The following is a 22,280-nucleotide window of genomic DNA, read 5'->3' on the forward strand; positions in this document are numbered from 1 at the left end:
CGGAAACCTGGGGCCTGACACCCGCAGTAAGTGCTCCCAGCTGCATAGCTACCAGCTCACCTGACTTGCTTCCAAGTGGTATTTTATTGATTCCAGAGGTTAAATTTGCAGCCAAAGATCAAAAGTTTCACCATTCAGGATGTTTTGATAAATCTACCTCAGTCTCCAGGGTGGTTTATTTTTCCATAGTGGCAGCATGATTAAAATAGGTTTTATAGCTTATCTGCATGTAGTAACTACTTTGAAAGGACGTAATAATTCAAATAGATAACTCTGGGATCTTTGTTGAAGATAAAACTTTCCTCCAAAGCCCCCCCTTTTTTTTGTATATTTATTCTCAACTCAACTGTTGGACAATTTTACTACCATGTTTCCCTGAAAATAAAACCTACCCTGAAAATAAGCCCCAGTTCAGATCTCAGCCAGGTGGATGCATTTAGTATGTTACGATATGTTCCAGAAGAAGATGTGACTGTAATTGAATAAATGTAGATTACCTTACATGAAAAAATAAGACACCCCCTGAAAATAAGCCCTAATGGAGCAAAAATTAATATAAGACCTGGTCTTATTTTCGGGGAAACACAGTATGAATGTTAGCATTTTCCATTCCTAAGCATACTCTAGTTTTGCTTACATGTGTGAAAAGAAGTTATTTTTATATTCTCAAATGCCCCCCCTTTTAAAAAAGATTTTATTGGGGAAGGGGAACAGGACTTTATTGGGGAACAGTGTGTACTTCCAGGAGTTTTTCCAAGTCAAGTTGTTGTCCTTTCAGTCTTAGTTGTGGAGGGCGCAGCTCAGCTCCAGGTCCAGTTGCCGTTGCTAGTTGCAGGGGGCAGAGCCCACCATCCCTTGCGGGAGTCGAACCTGCAACCTTGTGGTTGAGAGCCCACTGGCCCATGTGGGAATCGAACAGGCAACCTTCAGCGTTAGGAGCACGGTGCTCCTTAAATCCGGCCCCTTAAATCCCCCTTTTAATATTCAAAAGCCATTTAAGAGTTTCTTAATAGAAGGGTGAACATGGAGATAAGATATTTGAGAAGAATTTACGCAGTGGTTCTCAACCCTGGCTGTGCATTAAAATCACCTACCTGTGCTTTGAAAAGCCCTGCGTAGATCCCATCCCAGAAAAATTAAGTCAGACTCCCTGGGGCTGAGTCGCTGAGCTCTCACACCTGGCTGGGGGACTGTTAAGCTCTTCTAGGTGCTAGAGAGCAAAGGGTTGGAAGCTCTTAAGGCCCAGTTGTAGCCACTTGCTTCCCAAGTAGAAACTGCCCTTGGACGGTTGCAAAGCAGAGGTTTCACTGTCTGCTGCACGGTGACCAGTCTCCTTGCTTTTCCCAGCACCGAGAGGTTTCCCACAACACAGGACTTCAGGTGAGAACCAGGGGAGTTGCAGGAGAACTAGGGTGGTCATCCCACTCGGGGGTCAGCATGAAGCGTGGAGCCCCTACATTGGGTTGAGACGGCCAGCAGTGTGCCTTCTGAATTTCAGCTCTTGGCTAGGGCCCCCCAGACCCACTCTGGTTTCTGCTTAGTCACCTAATGGCTACGGAAAGGGATTTTCTCAGTGGCTGTTTACAGCACGGCTTTGAGCCTTCACAATTAGGAGGCATCTTGTGCTGCGGACCTGACCTTACTGAACCTCCAGGGTAAGTGGGGAGAGAGGAAGGTGCCAATATTTATTGTGAGGTGCCCCAACCCTCTCCTTTAACCCTCATGTCAAGATTAGGAAGTTGGTATATTATTCCTACTATTTTCAGATCGGAAAACTAAACCTCACAGAGGTTAAGTCCACTGTCAAGATCAAACTCAGATCTGTACAGCAGCGACTTCCCCGTCTCTGCACAACGTTGCCTCTTTCAATGCTTAATTGACAACTCAGACAGGGAACACATTCCCAGGGATCCTGAGGGGACAGTAGAAAGGTAAAACTGTCCCACTGTGTGTGAGGTCGTGCTTAGGTTTCCCCAGCAAGGAGTTACTGTTGTGAACCAGCCAGCATCCGCGGGGGCGTAGAACGGGCGCCCTGTGGAATGCTGGGTCACTGAAGCTGTGGATTCTGTTCAGATGAATCACAGCAGGAAAATACGGTTGTGTTTGGTCGTGTGACAAAGACAACGGCCGGGGTGTATGAAGGAACGTGATGTCAGGTATCGCGGCAGGAAGAGCAGAGGGTTCCAGGCCAGAAGACGCCACCTCGGTGCTCAGCCCTGACGCCTCTGCTTCAGTCCTTGGAGCCACATGTCCCCAGTCTCCTGAGGACGGGGACAGGCCCCTGGGCTCTGGGACAAGGCTGATGGGTAGGAAGTAGCAGGAGTCCTGTGGAGTCAGGTGGGACATGGCCATCTGCGAAGTGGGGGAGGTGCGATGCCTTTCCCATACCCGGGCGTGTTCCTGCCGAAGACAAATGGTCTGTAAATGGCGTCTCATCTATCATAATTCTTAAATAGAAGTTATTTGATAAATGCCGACAGGGATTTTTTTTCAAATAAAAGAGAAGTTCCTTTTAACCTTCCCTACCTATTATCTGGTTAGAATATCAAGGTTGTAGATACAATGTTTCCTGAGAAAAGAGCGAGGAGGAAGAAAGCAGGTCTCGTTCACGCCCAGATGTGTTGTAGGGAAGGCAGAGCTTTACCTCTTCCCGTTAGGCTTTCATCTGGGAATGTTTAACAGAGAGAGGTTAACAAGACAAGAGCCGTTTATTAACGTGTGCAGCGTACATCGCGTGGAAGAGACTTAAACGAAGAGTAACTCAAAACGCTGGCTTAGAACTGACTTATATGTAACAGCATCTCCAGCAAAGAACACTGACTCTGTAGAGAAACGACAGGACAAAGGAAAGAAGTTTTTGGCTTCCGGGGCGGCAAACCGGGGGAAAGTCAATATATGGGAGGAAACTAATGGAGGAAAGTTTGTTGCAAATTCCTCGGGTGCTGTCAACAGTCTGTCTTTAGTAAAGTGAGAATTTATATCCTGCCTTTAGGCAGAAGAGGAAGAGGGTAGAGAGAGCTTTTCTTGTGTTTGTTGCTTCTCAATTCCCTTCAGCCCAGAATAACTTTTATGTCAGAGAGGCATATTTTGGGGGCACACATCCTGGTTCCCTCAGGGTTTTGGGTGTCAGCTCTGGTCCAGCGTTGTGCTCAGTGATGGAGAACAGCAGTGAGAGGCCTGGTTCCTGTGCTCACCGACCAGTGAGGGAGAAACGAATGACCGGTGCTCAGAGCTTCCTGTGGTGGACGGAATCCTGGGGCAGGGCGGCGAGGGTGCTGCAGGAGCTCATCGGAGAGGATCCAGGGGACACCCCAGGAAGTGAGTGGTTTGCCAGAAGCTGAGGCGTGAGTCAGGTGGAGGTGGTTGTGGTCGTGCTGGAGCTGGATAGAGAATATTCCAGGCAAAGGGAACAGCGTGTGTAAAGGTAAAAGGATATTTGGGGAAACACTGAATGTTCAGGATAAGTGAACTGTCACGAGTGTGTGTGTGTTTGGAGACATGAGGGTGGGGATGGTAAGAGGTAATGCTGGAAAGAGCTACAGGGCAAGATTGTAAGCAACATCAAAACTCCGACATTTATTGTAAGCACAGCAAGGAACCATCGATGGATTTAAGGCAAAGGAATACCAAGGTCACATTTGAGATTTTAAAAGACTCAGCCAACTACAGTGTCAAATTGGACCAGAGGAAGAAAAGAGTGGTGGTTAGGAGAGGACCAGTCAGAAGACAGCGGCAGGAATCCAGCTGAGACGTGGCGGTGGCCTAATCAGGATGGTGGCGCGGAGAGGAGACAGGGAGATGGATTGAGGAGACGCTGGGGGAGAAGGGACAGGACTGCTGCTTCCTGAGACCGCTGCTCTCGCCGCCTTCCACAGGCACAGCCACAGGGGATTCATGCAGGACCGACTGTTGTTTAAGGGACAGAGCCAGGATCTGGGCTAAGTCCCACATCTTTCCATTAGAAAATATCCATTCCGCGCCTTTGGTATGGGGGCGGGGCGATCCCTGGTCTCGAGCCTTGTTTTCCTATGAACTGGATTTTTCCTGTGTGTTTAATGAGCCATTTTATGACTGTATTTCTCAACAGTCGATTAAGTATGGATACATTTTAATATGTTTTTAAGTCTCAAAAGATTTTCTTGGCAAATATTCCTCAACCAAAAATAGTAAGATAAATTATTCAAAAATGATATTGGGAGAACTGGCTATCCGTATGGAAGACAATCAAATTGGATCTCAAACTCATACCTCACATCAAAGTAAATTCTCAAGAGACTCCAGTGCTAAATAAGTAAAGCCAAACCATAAAAGTTATAGAGGAAAATGAAGGATTATTTATACCCGAGGGATGGAGAGGCTTCCCACACAAGATACCAATCCAGAAGCCGGAAAAGAAAAGATTGATGGACTTGATTACATGTACGAGGAGATAATTGCAACATTGTTTCTAATGGTGAAAAATTAGAAACAATCTAAATATTCCTTAATAAGAAACAATTTAATACATTATTGAACATTCACATTACTAAAAACACAGCATTCTGATTGAATCACAACTCCACCCCTTACCTGGACTGTGTTTTTGGGAAAATTACCTGACTTCCTTAACTTGCTCATCTAAATTAAACTTAATGATTTGTCTCATCGGGTTATTGTGAGGATTAAGGGAATAATAATGCAAAGCATTTTGAATAAGCCCTTACTGACAGCGACCTCCACGTAGCTATTAGCTGCTTTATAATGGAGCGTTTAAAAGGAAGGAGGCCGGCCGGTATGCGACCGCGTGGTACAATCTCAGGCATATTGTTAAGAAAGGGGACAACGTATAGAGCATGGTTCCATTTTAATAAAAATATGTTCGTATGTCATATGCGTGGATGAAAATGAGCAGAATACAAGGCCCCAGACGACCCAGCGCACTGTTGCTGGTGGTTCTTGCTGGGCCGGGCAGCGGGAGCGTTCGGAGCGCAAGATTCACGTTTTGTGCCGTATGGTTGTGTGATGCTTCGGGGTTTTACGAAGAGAATAAGATCCACACTTTGTATGAAAATGGAGGGAGGGAGGGAGGGAGGGAGGGAAGGAAGATGTCTTCACACGCTGCTGTCAGGCTGGATAAAACGGATAGTGTAAAGGCACAAACACTCCCCGCGTGGGGCACTGCCGCTACCTCCTGACACAACTGCTGGTCTTAGAAGCTCGCCGTGGGCACAGACTCTGCAGGGAAGAGGGGGTGAAGCACAGATGGGGCCCCCAAAGCCTGTGGTCCAGATGATCTTTATGATCGATGGAAAAATCCCATCTGGGCAGTTGACACACACCCAGGCGTCCACTCAAATGGAAACCGAGTTACGTTTTGAATAAAGAACCAGTTCTTTTTGCTCAGTCAGACCGTCAATGCCCTTCTTAAAACTTCTTTCCAGATTTGTGCATTGTGTGCTTTAAACAAGAAGAGCTTTCATGTAACTCCCCAGGCTAGTTCAAGAACAGTCAGGGGTGTCTGTGTGTGTGTGTGTACATGCGTACGCACGTGCACATGTGTGTTCTTTTAGTCACGCTGACATATCGCCCTGTTTTGTCATTTGCTGCATACTCTGTAGAAGAGACATAACTGAGAGAGACAAACTTACTAAATGGAAAGAACCCAGGATGGAGAGGCAGGAAACCTGACCAGCCCTCTTTCCGGTTGGAATAGTTCGTTGTGTGTCCTTGAGCAAACTGCTGAGTTCTTTAGCTGTGAAGTGCAAAGATTAGGTGAGTTCCTGTATGGTAACCCTTCCAGTTTTCAAAATTCCTGGATTTTCTGTGTATTTTTTTTCCAAAACCAAAGCCAAAACAGTCACTCCAGAATGATGGCAATGAGAAACCATCTGCTTATTGGGTTTCTATTAGGCTTAATTAATAGAAGTCTGGTGTGAGTGTGGGAGGGGCTGGCGGTGACTGTGAGACTCTTCTTGCCCAGTGAATGGGCCCCGCACCCGTGTCAAACTCTAGTGACTTCAGACGTAGGGATTTATTTCTGGGTTCTCAACTGTTGTATTGGTCAGTGTGTCTATTCTGTATCATGCTCAGTTGAACTTGACTTAAATGGCTATAGAAGAAGTTTTGGTTTTGTTTTTATGTTGTTTTGGCTTAAAAATTCTAGGTGTATTAATCGCCTTTTCAATGTAAGATATAAGCCTTAAAATTCAGGCCGTAGTGAAGCACACTGTTAGTACCGGAGGGCAACACACCTTTTGTAGTGATAATTTTACACCTGAGATGGCAAAGTCGAGTTTAATAATGACGGAAACACCACCACTTGGCTATTAATATACATTTTATTCTGCTTTTGCAAATCTGAAGCTGTTGACCTTTAATTATTCGAGCTGGAGATCTTCTGGCTGCTCCACCGTGTTTATTGGCCCAGTCGTCCTGCCGCCGTGATGGGTCCCTGCGTGGTCTTGAACCCAAGAATACAGAGCAAGTGTGGCAGAGGCTGAGTGAGTGAGCAGACTCTGGCACCCCCTTCTCACACTTGGCTGAGCTGTCATCAGCCCTGACCGAGGGGCAGGCCGTGAAGCAGGTGTAGTCAGGGCCTCCCTGTATCCCACCCACCCTTTGCATCTTCATCCGGACCCCGCCTGGGGGCTGCCTTCCTCCCTCTGTCTGTCCCTATTGTCCTCCTAGGTTCCTGGCTGTCATTTCTGTCACAGCAGCCCCAGTGGTTTTTGGTCATGTTAGCAGCAGCAGAAAGCTGTCAACCCCTGTGAATAGCCGGAAAGAGAGATGCACGAAATGCTGAGGAAACCGAGAGGGGTGGGGCAGGGAAGCTTGGCGAGGGTGACATGCACTAGACACTGTCACCGTGAGACAGCATCTGTCACCACTGAGCAGGGTGCGCCTTGGAGCGGACGTCAGGCTGCCCCGAGGGTTTGCCAGCCGGGCTTTGATTCGCCGTGTGCCTTAGGCACGGGGACCGGGTTTGGGACAGCGAGGGGCTTCTTCTCTTTCTGGGCTCAGCATTCTCATCTGTAAAATGGAGCTGCTGCTGGGACAGGGGCTGGGTCACTTGATCCTCAAGGGTTTTTCAAGTTCCAATGGCCTAACAATGGTCTTCAAACATTTGGCTCATATACGTCTCAGTGACTTTGAAAACTATGACTCTGCACATTTTCAAGTTGATATCTAAAATTTTGCCTCTTCTATTCAAATAACTGCAAAGGATATGATTTCCAATACGCTGTAAAAATGTACAATTTTACAGTGAGAATTCACATATTTAAAGATGGATTCAGTGAAATCTGAACGCCATAATGATATGAGACCCCTTCATCCACTTAAAAAAAACCATAAACACTCTTTTTTTCAACATTTTGAAACTTTATATTTTCCTTTTATCCATGAATTTATATTTTTTTTCACTTTCCCCACAGAATTTTGTTACTGCGCATATATTTCATGCTTGAAAGTTTGTTTTCTCTTCCTACCAAACTTATCACAATAAGATAATGTCTTATAAATTTATATTAAAAAATCTTTTCTGTGACCATAAGGCTTTGTGTTACAAAAGTCATCTGTACTGAGTTAAATTATAATTAGTAGTACATGATAAAAAAATCAGAACATATATTACATTTACACTAATAACTAGTCAATATAAAGACTTTTACTGGGAGTATATCTGTTATTGAGATGAATGAGGTCTCCCCCAATTATTCCTTATGTGTCTGTCAGAACGTGGCTTATTTTATGCAGCGAAGCAGAGTCCAGCATCTACTCTGTTCCCACGCTCCTCTTTTATAGGCGTAAACACCGAGAAAACGTGTTCATAGAAACAGGTGCACAGACATAGAGCTTTGCTGTGTCACTGTCACTTGGTGCTTTACATGCGTTGTGACTTAGTTGCCAAAAGTCACACTGATTTAGCATCAATATTATTTTCAATTTTGTTAAAAGCAAAGGATTGGGAGCCACGTGGCTACAGAAGGACCGTTACCTCCGAGTCCCTCACGTTTCCCGTCCTGGGCGGTGCATACAGGGCTGTTGCAGGACGTAAGTGACCCGCTGGCAGTCCCAGCGTGCGTGGGGCGCCGCGTGTAGCCAGACAGAGTGGAAAAACCGTTGGGAGCTCAACGTATGCCTTCCTCTTTTGCTGAGATAGTATTTTTGGATATAGTGCTTTTGTTTATTGTCATGGGCTTTGAAAACATTTTCATCAAAACCTTGGAACTGTAAGTTTGGTTTTTAAATATGTGTCAAACATCTGCCATATGTATAATCTGTTTGGCAAAGTCAGTCCTCACTGTAAAACCAGTCAGCCAAATCATTCTTACTGTTTGTTAAGATAAACTTCTGACGTATGTTCAATTCACTCAAACATGCTAATAAGCATTTCAAGGACTATTATAAATATCACTAGAAAAAAATTAGGGAACCCATCTAATAGGACAGATAATAAAAGCAGTCAAGTCAGGATTAAAATGATGCAGAACTAATATAATTAATTTATCCATTTTATAATCTTATAAAAACAAGATCATAAATCAATATGCAGTTTCTCTTCACTGAATTTGTGTGCGTGTGTGAAACATTGGTTTCCTGCTGTGGAGGGTAAGTAAATAAGAGCCAGATGTAAAGAGGAGAGAAATAACTGCACTAATTTTAAGAGACAGCGTGATCCAACTTGCCTTATATGTTGGATGAAAAAGAGAGAGAGCTACACAGCACCAAGAACTAATCAGTCTGGAAGCTAGTTTTCCTTTTTGCTGATAGGAGGTCGAAGGCGCTAAACATTTTTTTATGTCGACGTATGATATGAGTGCAGAAATATCGGGGGTTTCCCCAGTGCTAATGTGACACCTGCCCTGGGTGGAGGTGATGGGTGCTGGAACCCAGGCCTGGCATCCCCTGGCCTGAAGAGACTCAGGGCAGGTTAGAGGGGGTGGTGCTGGAGGCCCCGAAAATGTCCCTGAGCAGCTGTGAGCGAGGTGGCATCTTTCAGGCAAGAGATAAAGGCGCCCGGAGCATGGCAGAAGCAAGAGTGACAGGAGAGGATGTCCCCGAGATAGAGCTGACAGGACCTGTTTCCCGACTAGACTGAGTCAGGAAGGAGGTGGGAGGCGTCTGGAATGAGTCCTGGTTTCTGGTCTGTCAGTGATACCATCCACGGAGAAGAGGAGGGAGAGGGTGGCGAGAGCTGAGGCATCTGTGACACGCTGAGCTGGGGCCCCCTCCACATGCAGGAGTCCAGGAGGCACGTGGGGCTGAGGAGAGAGACGCAGCTGAAAGACGCGAGACGTCCTGGAGCTGAAACCCACTTCTCTTCTTTGTCTTCATCAGCTTCGTGAATGTCAAGAGCAGTTCAAACCCTTTGCGTGGACGTGTCTTTTTCTGAACACAAAATAAATATGAAAACACATCCCAGTTGGGGGCAAAACAACACCAGCCAAAAGCACAAGCCAAAGTAGGGAGACAGCAAATCTCCCTTCACACGAATCCGAGGCATTCTGCTGCTCCCGACTGCAGCTTCCGGAAGCTTCTGCAATCAGCCATCATTTCTAGTCCCCCTTCTTCCATCCCAGAAGCATGAATCAGGTCTCAACTTAGCAATTGGGCGAAACACTGTAAATGGTATTTTTGAAAACATTTAAAAATGTCTCCTAGGAAAAGGCTTCCAAAGGGAGAAACTCATTTAAAACGTAAATAATGGAAGCATTGCCTTTTGAGTTTTTTATTTACTCATTCCACTCCTTGACAAAGTTAAAGTTTCTAAGTTTGATTTTAAAAGATCAATTACTATTCTCAGATGGTAGGGAGACCGTGTCTAGAAACTAAAATATCTTCACCCAAAATGAACATACAAATAGGCTACTGGTCAGGAAAGGAAGAAAGTTATACAAGTCTGCTAGTCTGAGCAACTGCTAGGAGCTTCTTCTGAGCATTGCGTTTCTGTCAGGCGTCACTTAGTCCATGGAATACAGATATTAAAAAAGCAAGAACATAAAACTCTTGTAATTCAATTTCAGTATTTTGATACCATTTTTTGCATGGCTTTTCTGATAAAATGGAAATGTCTGTCCTGGGGAAAAGCAAACATTGGTTGCAAGATATAGTTATTTATGGAAGCCATAAAATGCCAACTAGGTTTTAGGTACAGATGACAGAATGAAGCCAGGTCATAGAAACTTCCCCCTGGTTCATATCTGACCGCATAAATAAAATAAATAGTAAAATAACCAAAAAGGAAAGCAGGAAGTGGTGCCATTTTAAGTGGTATTATTTCATGTCCCAACTTAAAAAAAAAAAAAAAAAAAAATTCCTAAGAAAGACTTCAGAGTGATTGGCTGGACTCCACGGGTCTTGCCGCCTCCTCTGTCTCAACTCAAAACTGGACGGGGAGAGAAGATGGACAGACCTTGAGAAGTTTTACTCAGACCCTGAACACTGCTTGGGGGAGACATCAAGGAGACTCCCCAAGGGCTCGGTCCCCAGTTCCCGGTCACAGCAGCATCCTAGGATGTCATCTAGCGCACAGGAAAACCCAGGCATTCCCATTGTTTGGGGTTCTCTGCTAAATTGGAGGATTTAATAGAGCATTTTTAATTAAAGGCCATGAATGAAACTGACCTCTGAAACTGTACCTATGAAACTGACCGCTGTGCACGGTTATTTATTTCAGCACAGACTGTCATAAACACTGGGAACTTAACTAGAGGACTGGAGCAAACTGGCAAATCCATGTAATAGATACGCCCGTAGCTTCTGACCAGACTGGCAGCTCTGTGTGACCTGGTATGGAAGGGTCTCTAAAATACATTTGTAAGTGGAAAAGCAATGGACAGGTGGTGTGTGTAATACACTACCATTTCTATAAAAGTAATAGATTTGTGCATGTATTTGCTGTATGTGTGCAGGTTATCAACGGAAGCATGTACAAGCAGTTGACATCACTTGCCCAGAGGGGAAGTGACACTCGGGGTCAGACAGCCCTGGTCACTAGGCCTTTGGTCCGAAGTGGCCCTCACACCACCTCCACCGCGGGGGTCACCCTTCCCTGTGTACCTTCCCTTAACCTGGAACCACACCATGACCGATGGTGGCTTTAAGTGCTTTCTTGGTAAAGCTGCTGGAGGCTGAGCTAGAGAAATTCGTGTGAGAGAATCATTCTGTAATTTAGCAAGATGCCTGAATTCCTTCTTTTTAACTAAAAGCCGAAACACGAGCCTCTGCCGCAGCAGCGGCCGCGGGACGTTCTGTATTCCTAGAAACTCCTGAAGGTAATCATGCTCACATGTTTAATTATGATCTGCAGAGACCAGGAACCTCCCGGACGTCTGGAGAGTGAGCCACCACTGGGACCGTGCTTCCTGCCACCACGAGTCCCCATCGCCCCGAGGGCTGGTGTCCAGGACACTTTCCTCAAGGCCTCCAGCGGAGCTGCCAGCCTCCTGGGCGTCTGTGCACAGTGAGTGCCGCTATTTTTATTGTTTTCCATCTCTTTGATGTTGTTCCTTTGTCCCCCCTGCCGGTCGCCCTTTCTGTTCTTCAGTATTTTAATTAATGTTGTTTAATTATCCCTGGCCTCCTGAGGCTTCAATGGCGGGGAGTTCAGTGGAGGAGACTCTCCAGTCTTTTGCTCACTTGCTGTGCAGCGCCACACAGCCAGGGGCAGGGCACACCCAGCCCTTTTCCGGGACGTCAGGAACCCCAAAGAGAGGATGTGCAGGGTGCAAAGGGGCCTGGCAACACTGCTTTTGTTGTGTGGTGCCAGCCCGCAGGAGGCGGCGGTTATGTGACAGGTGTCGTTCCAGCTCATCAGCAAGCCCCTGGGACATAGGTTAGCAGAGTGCAGCCTGGCAGGGAGGGTGTTTTCCAGGGGGGCCACATTCAGCCGTGTCCGTCAGGGGCCCTGTGACTCATCTCTATCCCTTTAAAGAACATACATGTGACACACGACACGCCGTTCGCCGTCGGCTCCCTCCTCGTGGTGAGGAGAACGTTCTTTCAGCACCTGGGGTGCAGCCCTTCTCCCCAGAACCTCTCGTAGTGACAGTGGTCTCCTCAGTCTCTGTGTCCCCTGGGACTTCTCCCCATCCTCGGCCTGAATGGCTTCTCCTTCTGCTTTCAGGCCACCTCGGATGCGTCACTTCTATTCTTTAGACTGTGCCCATTCCGTCCTCCTCTGTCTCCACAGCGTCCCCTCAGTTCAGACCTGAGTGGACTCGCTGCTGAACTGTTACTAAAATCCGTGGTTTCCATAGCAAGGCCCCCAGCCCGTACGGTACCTGCTGTTCCCATTCCCCAGAACGTAAAACACTACCAGGAAAAGTCACTGACTCTGCGGATAGACAAAGGCGGCCCGCGAGGCACCAAGCAAAGGCCGTTTATTCTTAACTTGCTGCAATAAGGGAGTCAGAACTGCCACTTCCATTTGTCGGGAGTGGGGAACTCACAGTGGACAAAGGGACGGCTCGGGTGGCCCGAGGGAGGCTGTGGGCAGGGAAGCTGGGGGCGGGACTAGCAAGAGGGGGCGTCCTGTGTGATCGGTTAGCGATGCATGTTTGGCCTTCGCCGATTGGTTGGAAGCAGGGGCCACAATTAGGGAAGCTGCCAGTGACTGAGCAAGTCTGGAGTGTTTGGGGCCAGTTGTCACAGAGGTTGTGGTCTGACTGTGCGTCAGAGTTCTGTTAGTACATGGTGTGGCCACTGTCTTCAGTCAGTCTCTCAGTTCTAAAAGGCACCTTTCCCTACTAGGACACATCTGACGTTAGATCATGTCTTATATTCTACAACATGTCATCATGTAAGACAAAGTTTTTCTTTCTGTGTAGTTCATACAGTTATGGTGCGTGTAAAAATCAACATCTTAGATTTGATGAAATACATTCTTATGGGGGGAAACTCTGCGGGATTCCCTCCAGGGTTTGTAGAGTAGGAAAGGGGAGGGGGTATCCAGAAAAGAAGTGACACGCATTTTATGGGTCAGCACCGTCGCGCCGGCCCAGACAATGCCCGTGGGATCGTGGACGTGGACGGGAACTGGGCTCGAGGTTTCGGACAAGGAGCTGCAGACGCTGGAATAGCACTGATGCGTGGGCGCCTGCGTGGAATACTAGACGCAATGCGTGGATCATCTTGCGTATGAGCAAATTAATGTGGAATGCCGGAGGAAAGGTAGGAAGGAGGAAGGGTTCTTCCAGGGACACATAACAGCGCCACTGCCAGTCCCTTAAGCCTTTAATTCTCTGCCACGACAGGCGGCCCCAGGGGCGCGGGGGCTTCCCCTCCGCTGTTCCTGCCGTCGGGTGGCCCCGCTGCCTTCCGGGTCACCGCTCATCCCCGGCCGGCTGCCAGATGGCTCCTGCAGCTCAGGCATCGCAGCCACGCTCAAGGTGGGATGACACCACAGAAATAGTACCATCTGCATCTGCCCAGTGTGAAAACAGCAGATCGCCACGGAGGACATTTGAAAGGTCTGGCTGGCTTTCTTCACAATTCACGAGTGGGCAGCACCCCACCGGCAGAGGGAGCAGAGCCCCGAGGAGCTGTTCTCAATGAAAGACTCTTATCGGTCGAAGTCGTGGCAGAAGGCGGTGACTAGTAAGGAGTGGCTTGTTTGGGGCAAGGCCACCTTTCATTCGGGCACGACAGGGTCAAGCAAGCAGATTACCTGACGTGCTGACCAGGTCATCCCAGATTTCACTCCCAGGAGAGGTTGAAATTGCTATTCAGTTAGGCATTGAGTCTCGGGTAGCAGAGGTGGGCTTAACGCAGGCGACTCCGTTTTGGGCCTGCCCTCTTTTTAACACCCGTTAATCAGGAAAAGCAAAGCTTCCCTGGGTGCTTCTAGCCGACGCGCCTTAGGTTGCATTGCCTGGAGCTGGGACACATGGCAGCCTCTCCCCTATACGGATGCTGGGATGTACAGCAAAGTGGAGCAGGAGCGAAATGCTGGGACTAGATAAAATCACTGGTCACTACCAGGTCTGGGACATCACTGCTCCGAACAAAATCGGGGTTCGGGTTCTGAGGGCAAGGAAGGTAGGGAGAATACTCGTTATGCTGGCAACTGAGTGACTCCCACTGTGCCAGGCAGGGAGCCTGCATTAGGGGGCGTGTACGTGTCTGCAGAAAGCATGGGAGACTGATTTAATCAGGAGGAAGGCGGATGAGGGAAGGAGGCCAGTGGGGAGGACGCCCGGAAAGGCAGCCCGGGATTGGCCATGACGCTCCGGAAGGTGCGCTCTGGGCTGAGTTCAGTGGCTGACGGACGGGGAGCCTGCGATACCGTTGGTTGGGGGATTGTGAAGAGGACACGTGTCCCAGCTGGAAGGGATCTGATGGGTCCTCTGATCCAGCCGTGGCCGTTAGACACCGGCTCTGCAGCTGTAGGTGTGTGTTGGCACAAAGTAAACCAGAATGGGCGTCTCCTGGGGTTCAGTCCTATGGCGTTGCCTCCACTGCTGCTCTGCTCCCATAGCAAAACGGCATGGGGCCGTTCTCAGGTGACTTTAGCAGGCGTTTATTTATTGAGTGTGTGCTATAGGTTAGGTGCCTGGATGGGACGGGGAAGTTGGAGGGAAGAGGTGAAAGGTTAGTGCAAAGCCAGAAGTGAAGACATTGCCACGGCCAGTCAGTAACATGAGTGCATGAAATGAACAAGACAAACGATTATGAACTTCAACCGACCTCAGCGTCCGTTTTGGGAGCTGTAGCGGAGCGCGGGGGCGTGTGCGCCCTCTTGGAAGACTGCATTAGCTACTGAGACTGCGTCCTGCCGTCAGGGACATGCGTGAGCCTCCAGGGCTTCTGGGGACGTGAGTGGGGCGTGACATGGGACCCGTGTGACCTGGGAGTTCCTTAACAGTCCTACTTCCATCACGAGACTCTTGTAACCACACTGATGGTGAGATTTGCACTTTTGCAGCTCCTTCCTATTTCGTTTCTAGGAAACACAAGAATTTTGCTGGCTGGTGGTGCCTTTTGTTCATGAGGAAGCTAGAGGGCATCTGTCCTACCTCTAGGGCTCTGACCAAACTCCCCTTTAAGTCACGTCACTCCCTGGGCCGCTCGTCTCTTGCCAGGCCCCTTCCCTTGACCTCTGTCCGTCCTGTTCTGGCAGCTTCTTTCCCTTCATACCAGTTCAGTTGTGAGCCGGCTCACGGGACTGCAAAGGGGGTAGAGCAGGCTCAGCGCAGCCTGTGTTTGTCAGTAAAGTTTTATTGGAACACTGCCATGCAGGTTGTCTGTGGCTGCTTTTGCCTGAAATGGCAGAGGTGACCTGTTGTAACAAAGACCGTATGGCCCTGAAAGCGTGAAATCGTCACTGTCTGGCCTTTTACGGAAAGTGTGGCGACCGGTTGGGGACAGCAGCCTTGGGGTGGGGCCAGCACCTCTGCTTCAGATCCTGGCTCTGGGACTCCCAGGCCGGGTGCTGAGGGAGCCACCCTGCACCTCTGTCCCGTCATCGTGTCCTGAGGACAGTAGGCGCGGGAGCCCTGGCCAGCTGCAGGCTGCTGTGCGAGTGGTCAGGCAGCCACGTGTCCCTTCCCCGGAGCCTTTGACCCTGTCCTTTCTGGTTATTCCTGCCACTGTGACTGGAGCTGTTAGCACATGCGATTTGCAGACAGCGCTGGCGCTAACCTTCCGGTCACCCTGCCTCCCTGGCAGCTGTCAGGTAACAAGGACACTAAATAAGCAGGCGACACGTGGCAGAGTCAGTTCAGGAGTGAAGCCACGTGCCGTCCTCCAGGAGTTGAACACATTCCCGTTGGTATAGTCTCTTCAGGGGAGAAACTGCACCTACGATGCCTGCCCTTCGAGTCCCTGTGCCGCTGCCTTTGGTCGTATCCCCGTTGTTTGCAGCAGCATGTGGGGGCGGGGGAGGCTGTGGGACGCACAGGGGCTGTGTGACCTGGTCACTCCCCAGGCACTGGGCTCAGCAGCTGAGCTGCGCGCTTGCGAAAGGGGAGGTGCTGTGGTGGCCGCAGCCTCCACGCTTCCCTGGGTCTTGGAGGGAACAGATTACGTCCGAGAATGTCACGCAGAGAGGCTCAGCTTAGGGCGCAGCTCCTCCCCACGGGATGGGTGGTGTGTGGGCAGCAGGACTTGCTGAGGCTGCAGACGGGAGGCCTGCAGGCTGGGTGTGTGTGTGTGTGTGTGTGAGTTTTCAGGTGCGGTGCGCGGTCCAGCCCCGCTCCTGTCCTCATCACCCCCGAACAGGCTGTGCGTGGCAGCGTGAAGCCCTGAACAGTCTGGGTTTGCAGCCTTCACCACGCACTGGGGGTTTTCCCTGGAGGGCGATCGCAAAGTCATGGCCGCTTTGCTTCCCGTGAGCCCCGGGAGCCCGACCCCTTCTCCTCCCAGGCTTAGGGGAGAGGAGTGGTGAAAGCCAGACCAGGAGTTGCGGCTCTCATGTTCCGGAAACATCCTCAATTTTTATTTTATCGAGCGTTTTTAAGATGGGTGTTGGATTTCAGAATCTGTGCAGACGACATGGTTTTTTCTTATGCGCGTAGGATGAATTACATTAATGGGGTTCCAATACTGAGCTCTCCTTCCTGAGACCTGTCTTCCCGGGTCCTGTTTCCTGCCCCAGATAAGGACGGAGGTTCAGGGCAGGGTTACCATAGCTGCAGGGGAACCAGAGGGCACAGGAAGGAAGAACCTGGATCCAGAAGGAACAGACTCGGACGTGAATGTTGGCGCCTCTTTGGTGGGCCGCGGCCGGCCCCCAGGACACTGGGCACCGGGCCCTGGCAGGGCAGTCCCCTGCTGCTGACCTGCCCTGTGACCTCCTGCTCCCAGGGCTGGAGGCACGAGGGCTGCCCTGCGCCTGGGGTTCATTCTCCCCTTCCCGTCCTTCTCCTGCCCTGGCCTCTCGCGTAGCAGAGCGGCCACGTCCAGTGTGCACGTGCGTGTGAGGGCAGAGCAGGTGCAGCTCAGTGGCGGGCCTTGGAATCCTCTGCACCACTGGGGACAGTGGGCATGCTCGGTTCACTCCTGACTTTATGGGAAGTGACGATTGCAGGGGTTCACAGCGCTTTGTGTGCCTTGCACCCCGCTGGCCGTCAAGCAAGGTTTAGGGACCCTTTCTCTGAATTAAGACTTTGAATGCAAAAAATAAAATACATAGGATGACAAAGGGAACCAAGTATTGAAGTACTTACTAAAGTGTCGTTGCTGCATGAAATAGCAAGATATAGTGGCAGGGCTGAGTAATGCCAGCATTTCGAATCAATGAGAGGCATAAACACTGTATCGATACCTGCAGCAGTAATATGATACAAAAATGTGTGATTTCGATAAGCGACAAAGTCACCAGGAATTCTGATGTTTTATTACCTATGTTCACAGTTGAAGGAAAAGCCAAATTTCCGTTGGAGATTAGTGAAAATAAAGATGTAATTTTTTAAGTCCATCTAATGCAAGGATTAACAAACATGATTCAGAGTCCTTGCTGCTTATCTCCCGTTAAGGGCGGTGCCCGATTGAGGCTGAGGTACGTGTGTGCTCTCATGTGCGGGAAATAGCCTCCATTTGTATTTCATCGAGTGTTGTTAAGATGGGTATTGGAGTTCGTTTCCGAATCTATGCAGATGACACGGTTTTTCTCATTCGCTCTTAGTAGGATGAATTACATTAATGGGTTTCCTAATATTGAACTTTCCTTCCTGAGCTCTGTCTTCCCGGATCCTATTTCCTGTTCATATGCGCAGCCCACGTGTTCCTGTCCCCATCAATCTGTGTTCCATGCCGAGCAGTTTCTCCACAATGCAGGGCTCTTCCCCTGGGACTCCTGCCCCCAGCCCTCCAGAACTATCGTAATTCCTGGACGACTGGCTCGCCCATCCTGACGGTTGTTCTAGTGGCTGCTCCCGTCCTCAAGCCTGAGCGGTCCCTTCCTTCTGGGGGCGGGTCCTGGCAGGTGAGTTCTAGGGTTCTTATTCCTCGGTGCGCTCGCAACCCCTGGGTTGCTCCCGTGCAGCTGTGGGACTCTTGATGTTGTTGTTTTGGACCCACCTGCCCGTATTCTAGGGCTCCTGGGGCTATTTTGTCAGCTAGTTCTGTTTACGGTGTTGTCAGTGGGCTTTTCCTTTTGTTTTTGCAGAGCAATCAGGGAAAACTTACATTTGAGCCACATCTGGCCAGCAGGAGAGATCCATTACTGTTTTGAATCCTTTAGTGTTCATTGGTTCAGTTAAGCTTTCTAGTTCTTCTTGTGTCAAATTTCGCATTTAAAAATTTTTCTACAGATACGTTCATTTCATCTTGGTTTTCAAAGTTCTATATCACTCATTATATTTTAAATGTTTGTTGTGTGTGTAATTATTTTCCCTTTCTTATCCTTGTCTTGTTCACTTCATTCTCTGTCTCTCTCTCTCTCTCTCTCTCTCTCTCTCTCTCTCTCTCTCTCTCTCTGATGGTTAATCTCACAAGGGGTCTTTCTACCTAGTACCTTTATTGGATAATTAATTGTCTATTATTTTCTATTTCTCTATTTAATTGTCTGCACTTTATTTCCTTCCTGCTTCTTTTATGTGTGCTTTTTCTAGCCTCTTGAGTTGAATGATTTGTCCATTATTTCAACGTGTTTTGTTTTCTTATAAATGTACTTAAAACAAAAATGTCCCTTTGCTTTAGCCAGAGCTCACAAATATTGCCATGTAATGTTTGTCATTCAATGAGTAATCCCCAATTTCTCCTACGGCTCCCTTTTGCTTAGCGGTGTGCTTCCAAACTTTCACATACACAGGTTTAAAAATAAAAATAAAAGACAGCGTTTGTTCTTTACTCCTAATTTTACTACAGTGTGTTCTGAGAACGTCCTCGATGTGACGTTAATTCTTTGGAATTGATTGGCGCTCCCCGTGCAGCCTCACATACACCATCTACAAAATTCCGCGTGGTTCAAAGGAACGCTACCTTTCTGCTGGATATAACCTTCTCTACATCTTTCATAATTTTAAGTATTTTCATCGTGTTATTCATATTCTGTATCTTTGCTTGTTTTTTATCTGTAGATTAGCTTCTGAGGAAGCAGTGTTGTGCTCTCCTTTGAGAATTGTTGATTCCTCTTTGTTCTCTCGTATGGGAAGCAGCCAGGCCTGCAGTAAGAGGAGCTTGCGGGCCGACAGTACCTCACCACAGAGTTCTCTCTCTCCTCTGCTGTGCCCTGTGTCACAGGGCAGTGACACCTCCCCCAGGGCACTAGGCATCCTGCCCAGATGTGGCTGGAGTATAGCAGGCCCTCCCTCTGTCAGCCTCTCGCCCCTTCCCACGGTCACGGCACTGCTGTGACACGGCACAGCCATGGCTTTCCCACAGCAGGTGGCGTCTCAGGCTGGTCCACCCACTCAGAAAGGTCTGACTTTAGTCACCTGTGCTTTCTTAGAAGGTACTGGAAGTGACAGCATTTGGTGTCAGGGACCTCTTCCACGCGGCGGGTCAGGAGAGAGGCATTTTTGTGTCACCCGATTCTTCCGTATGGGATTCAGATGGCCCTGCATCCTATTAAGGCTGGACAAAGAATCCCACAGGAGCGCGTGCAAACTGGACTGTTAACAGTGGCAGTGAAAAGCCGGCATGTGACAGGGACACGGCCACTGCTAATCACGCAGCCTCAGCTCCCATTGCTGCCCTCGTGCTTCCCAGAGTCTGAGGTGCAAAGCCCCCTCTAGACCTGTGCCTGGAAAGGTCGCCCGTGGCCCGAGGACGTGCTTCCCAGGGAGGCTGTTGAAGTGGGAACATGCCAGGCGGGGGCCTCTCTTCTGTGTGAGCCATCTGCTGCTCCTCCTCAGGAGGGCAGCTCGAGGTGGTGCCGGGAGCCCTGCCCGACCTCCAGGGACCGCACACCCTCCCCGCACTCCGGGGCCTCCACCTTTATTCTCACAGTCCCTAGTCAGTGCTCTGTGGTCACCTGTGTGTTTTTTTTGTTTTTTTAATTTTATTGGGGAAGGGGAACAGGACTTTATTGGGGAACAGTGTATACTTCCAGGACTTTTTTTTTTTTTCCCCCAAGTCAAATTGTTGTCCTTTCAATCTTAGTTGTAGAGGGCGCAGCTCAGCTCCAGGTCCAGTTGCCGTTGCTAGTTGCAGGGGGCGCAGCCCACCATCCCTTGCAGGACTCGAGGAGTTGAACCGGCAACCTTGTGGTTGAGAGCCCACTGGCCCATGTGGGAATCGAACCGGCAGCCTTCGGAGTTAGGAGCATGGAGTTCTAACCGCCGAAGCCACCGGGCCGGCCGTGGCCACCGGTTTTGAGTTCCTCTCTTCCACTGGTTCTAAGCTCCCTGGGGGCCAGGACTGCGTCTTGTTTGTCACCTCGTCCTCTGAGTCCCGGTCGGCAGGTCTGGGGTGGGGCCGAGATGCTGCATGTCTCCCAAGCTCCCAAGGGCGCCGTCACCACTGGCCCCGGGACCCGCCGTGGGTGGGAAAGCCTCCGTGCCAGCAGTGCGTAGGGCACCGGGAATCCCACCCAGAGCTGTCAGAGGCACCGATGACCTGGGATCAGCGTCACACGTGAAAGTGCCCGGGGGCGCTGAGACATTGACGAGCAAGTCAGGAGCGGGTGCTGCGACTTAATGTTACTGTTTTTCATAAATAGACCTGCTGCCATGATTTTGGCTACTAGAATAGCCACCAAAAAGTAAAAGCTACAGACTGGTTATCTACATGGATTAAAAACAAAAAACAAAAAAGAACAGAACAAAAACTGGCTGACTTTTTATTTTTCATTAGCTGATTGAATTGACTTTATATTTTGGCATCAGAGACTGGAATTTATGTGGATATATTGGTATGTCTTTGGAGACTGGTATTCCATCTCTGTTCAGTTTGAAAAATGCAGTCCCCTGTAAAATCGATTCAAAGTTAATCCACTTTAAGAAATAAGGGAAACAGAGGTGGGCCCCGTGCAGTGACTGGCACAAGCTCAGTTATCAGTGGACTCCCTGCCTTTGCTCATCCACCAGGTGAATTTAAAACCCATCCTCTGCCCCCCCCCCCGGCATCCCAGGACTAGAAGCCCCCGTCCCCATGGCTCCCAGCCCTGACATCTTTTCGCTCTGGGAAGCAGGTGTTTTCTCTCCTGGTCGATGCTTTCAGCACAAGTTAGTGTCTAGGCTGAGGACAGTCAGCAAACTGTGTCTGATGGTCAGATCCCACCGCCCCGGTTCAGCCTGCTTCCTGCGGGAGAGTGGGGTGTTGACCCAGGGGCTCCCCCAGGCAGCAGCTCATCTGTCTCAGTGGTTAGTACCGCAGCTCCGGGCTCACACGCCCTGGATTCACATCCTGGCCCTGCCACTTGCTTTGGACGAGTCATTTAAACATGGTCTCCCTCAGTTTCCTCATCTGCAAATGAGGACACCCCTTGAGTCCCTCCCTGATAGGGTAGCTGTGAAGAATGACTGAGATGGTTGTTGAAACCGGTTGGCACCGTGCCTCGCCCAGCAAACACTCAGAAAGTGTTGACGATTTTCAGTTCTCTGATTCCGGCTGCTTAGGTGGGCATCTCGGAGGTGCCACAGCTGCTGCCCGCCACGAGCTGAATTAATCAGGATGCTTTGAGCCAGCAGCAGAAAACTTGACCCGCGTGGTGTCTGCAATAAAGACATTTGTTATGTCACATGATGAGAAGTGTAACTGGGGACAGGCTCCAGCGCAGGCTGGCTCAGTGTCCCAGTGGTACCAAGGTCACAGGTTCTCTCTCCCTCCTCTCTGCCGGCTGCAGTGGGTGGCTCGTTCCCTCAGCCGCTTCCCCTCACGCGGACAAGATGGTGACCAGGATGACACCCACTCTTCCTTGCTCAGACATGAGAGACTTCTCCCTGGACCGTGGGGTGTCAGACTTCCCTTCAGTCTGCGTAGGTCAGCCAAGGTCGGGGTCCCTGAACCAGTAACGACGGCCAGGGGTTGACACATCACTTAGCTTAGGCCAGGAAGCCGAAGTTGCCCGGATGTAAGACTCACCTGCAGAGCTCACAAAACTCACCAGCTGTTGTTAACACTGAGTCATCTTTTGCTCACTTTCATAGTGTGACTCGTGTTGGGGGTGACAAATACAGGAAAACGAGCCCAAACGCGTGTGACAGACGTTTGTCATTCACCTCTGGTTGGAGCGTGTCCTCCCAAAGGCAGACACGCAGCCCCCTGATGAAGGAAGCGCGGGAACTGTGGTGCCGGTGACTCCTGGGCGCTTCTGTCTTCAGAGGGCTCTTACGTAAATGATGTCATGTGGTGTCTGCATTCGGGGGACTCAGATCCAGGGCTCTGTCTGACACCTCCTGGGAGCTTTGCACCCA

At 49.5% G+C, this 22,280-nt stretch overlaps 1 protein-coding gene across 1 annotated transcript in view; it reads left to right on the top strand.

The window, feature by feature from the left end:
- Nucleotides 1-22,280, top strand: part of LOC109453648 (uncharacterized) — a 159,979-nt gene that overhangs the window by 39,486 nt on the left and 98,213 nt on the right. Inside the window, exon 3 of the mRNA XM_074317700.1 lies at nucleotides 11,291-11,443. Coding sequence (XP_074173801.1) covers nucleotides 11,291-11,443 — 153 coding nt within the window. The remainder of the gene's footprint in view (nucleotides 1-11,290; nucleotides 11,444-22,280) is intronic.

Source organism: Rhinolophus sinicus, linkage group LG13 (genome assembly GCF_036562045.2).
Source record: "Rhinolophus sinicus isolate RSC01 linkage group LG13, ASM3656204v1, whole genome shotgun sequence".
Lineage (NCBI taxonomy): Eukaryota > Metazoa > Chordata > Mammalia > Chiroptera > Rhinolophidae > Rhinolophus > Rhinolophus sinicus.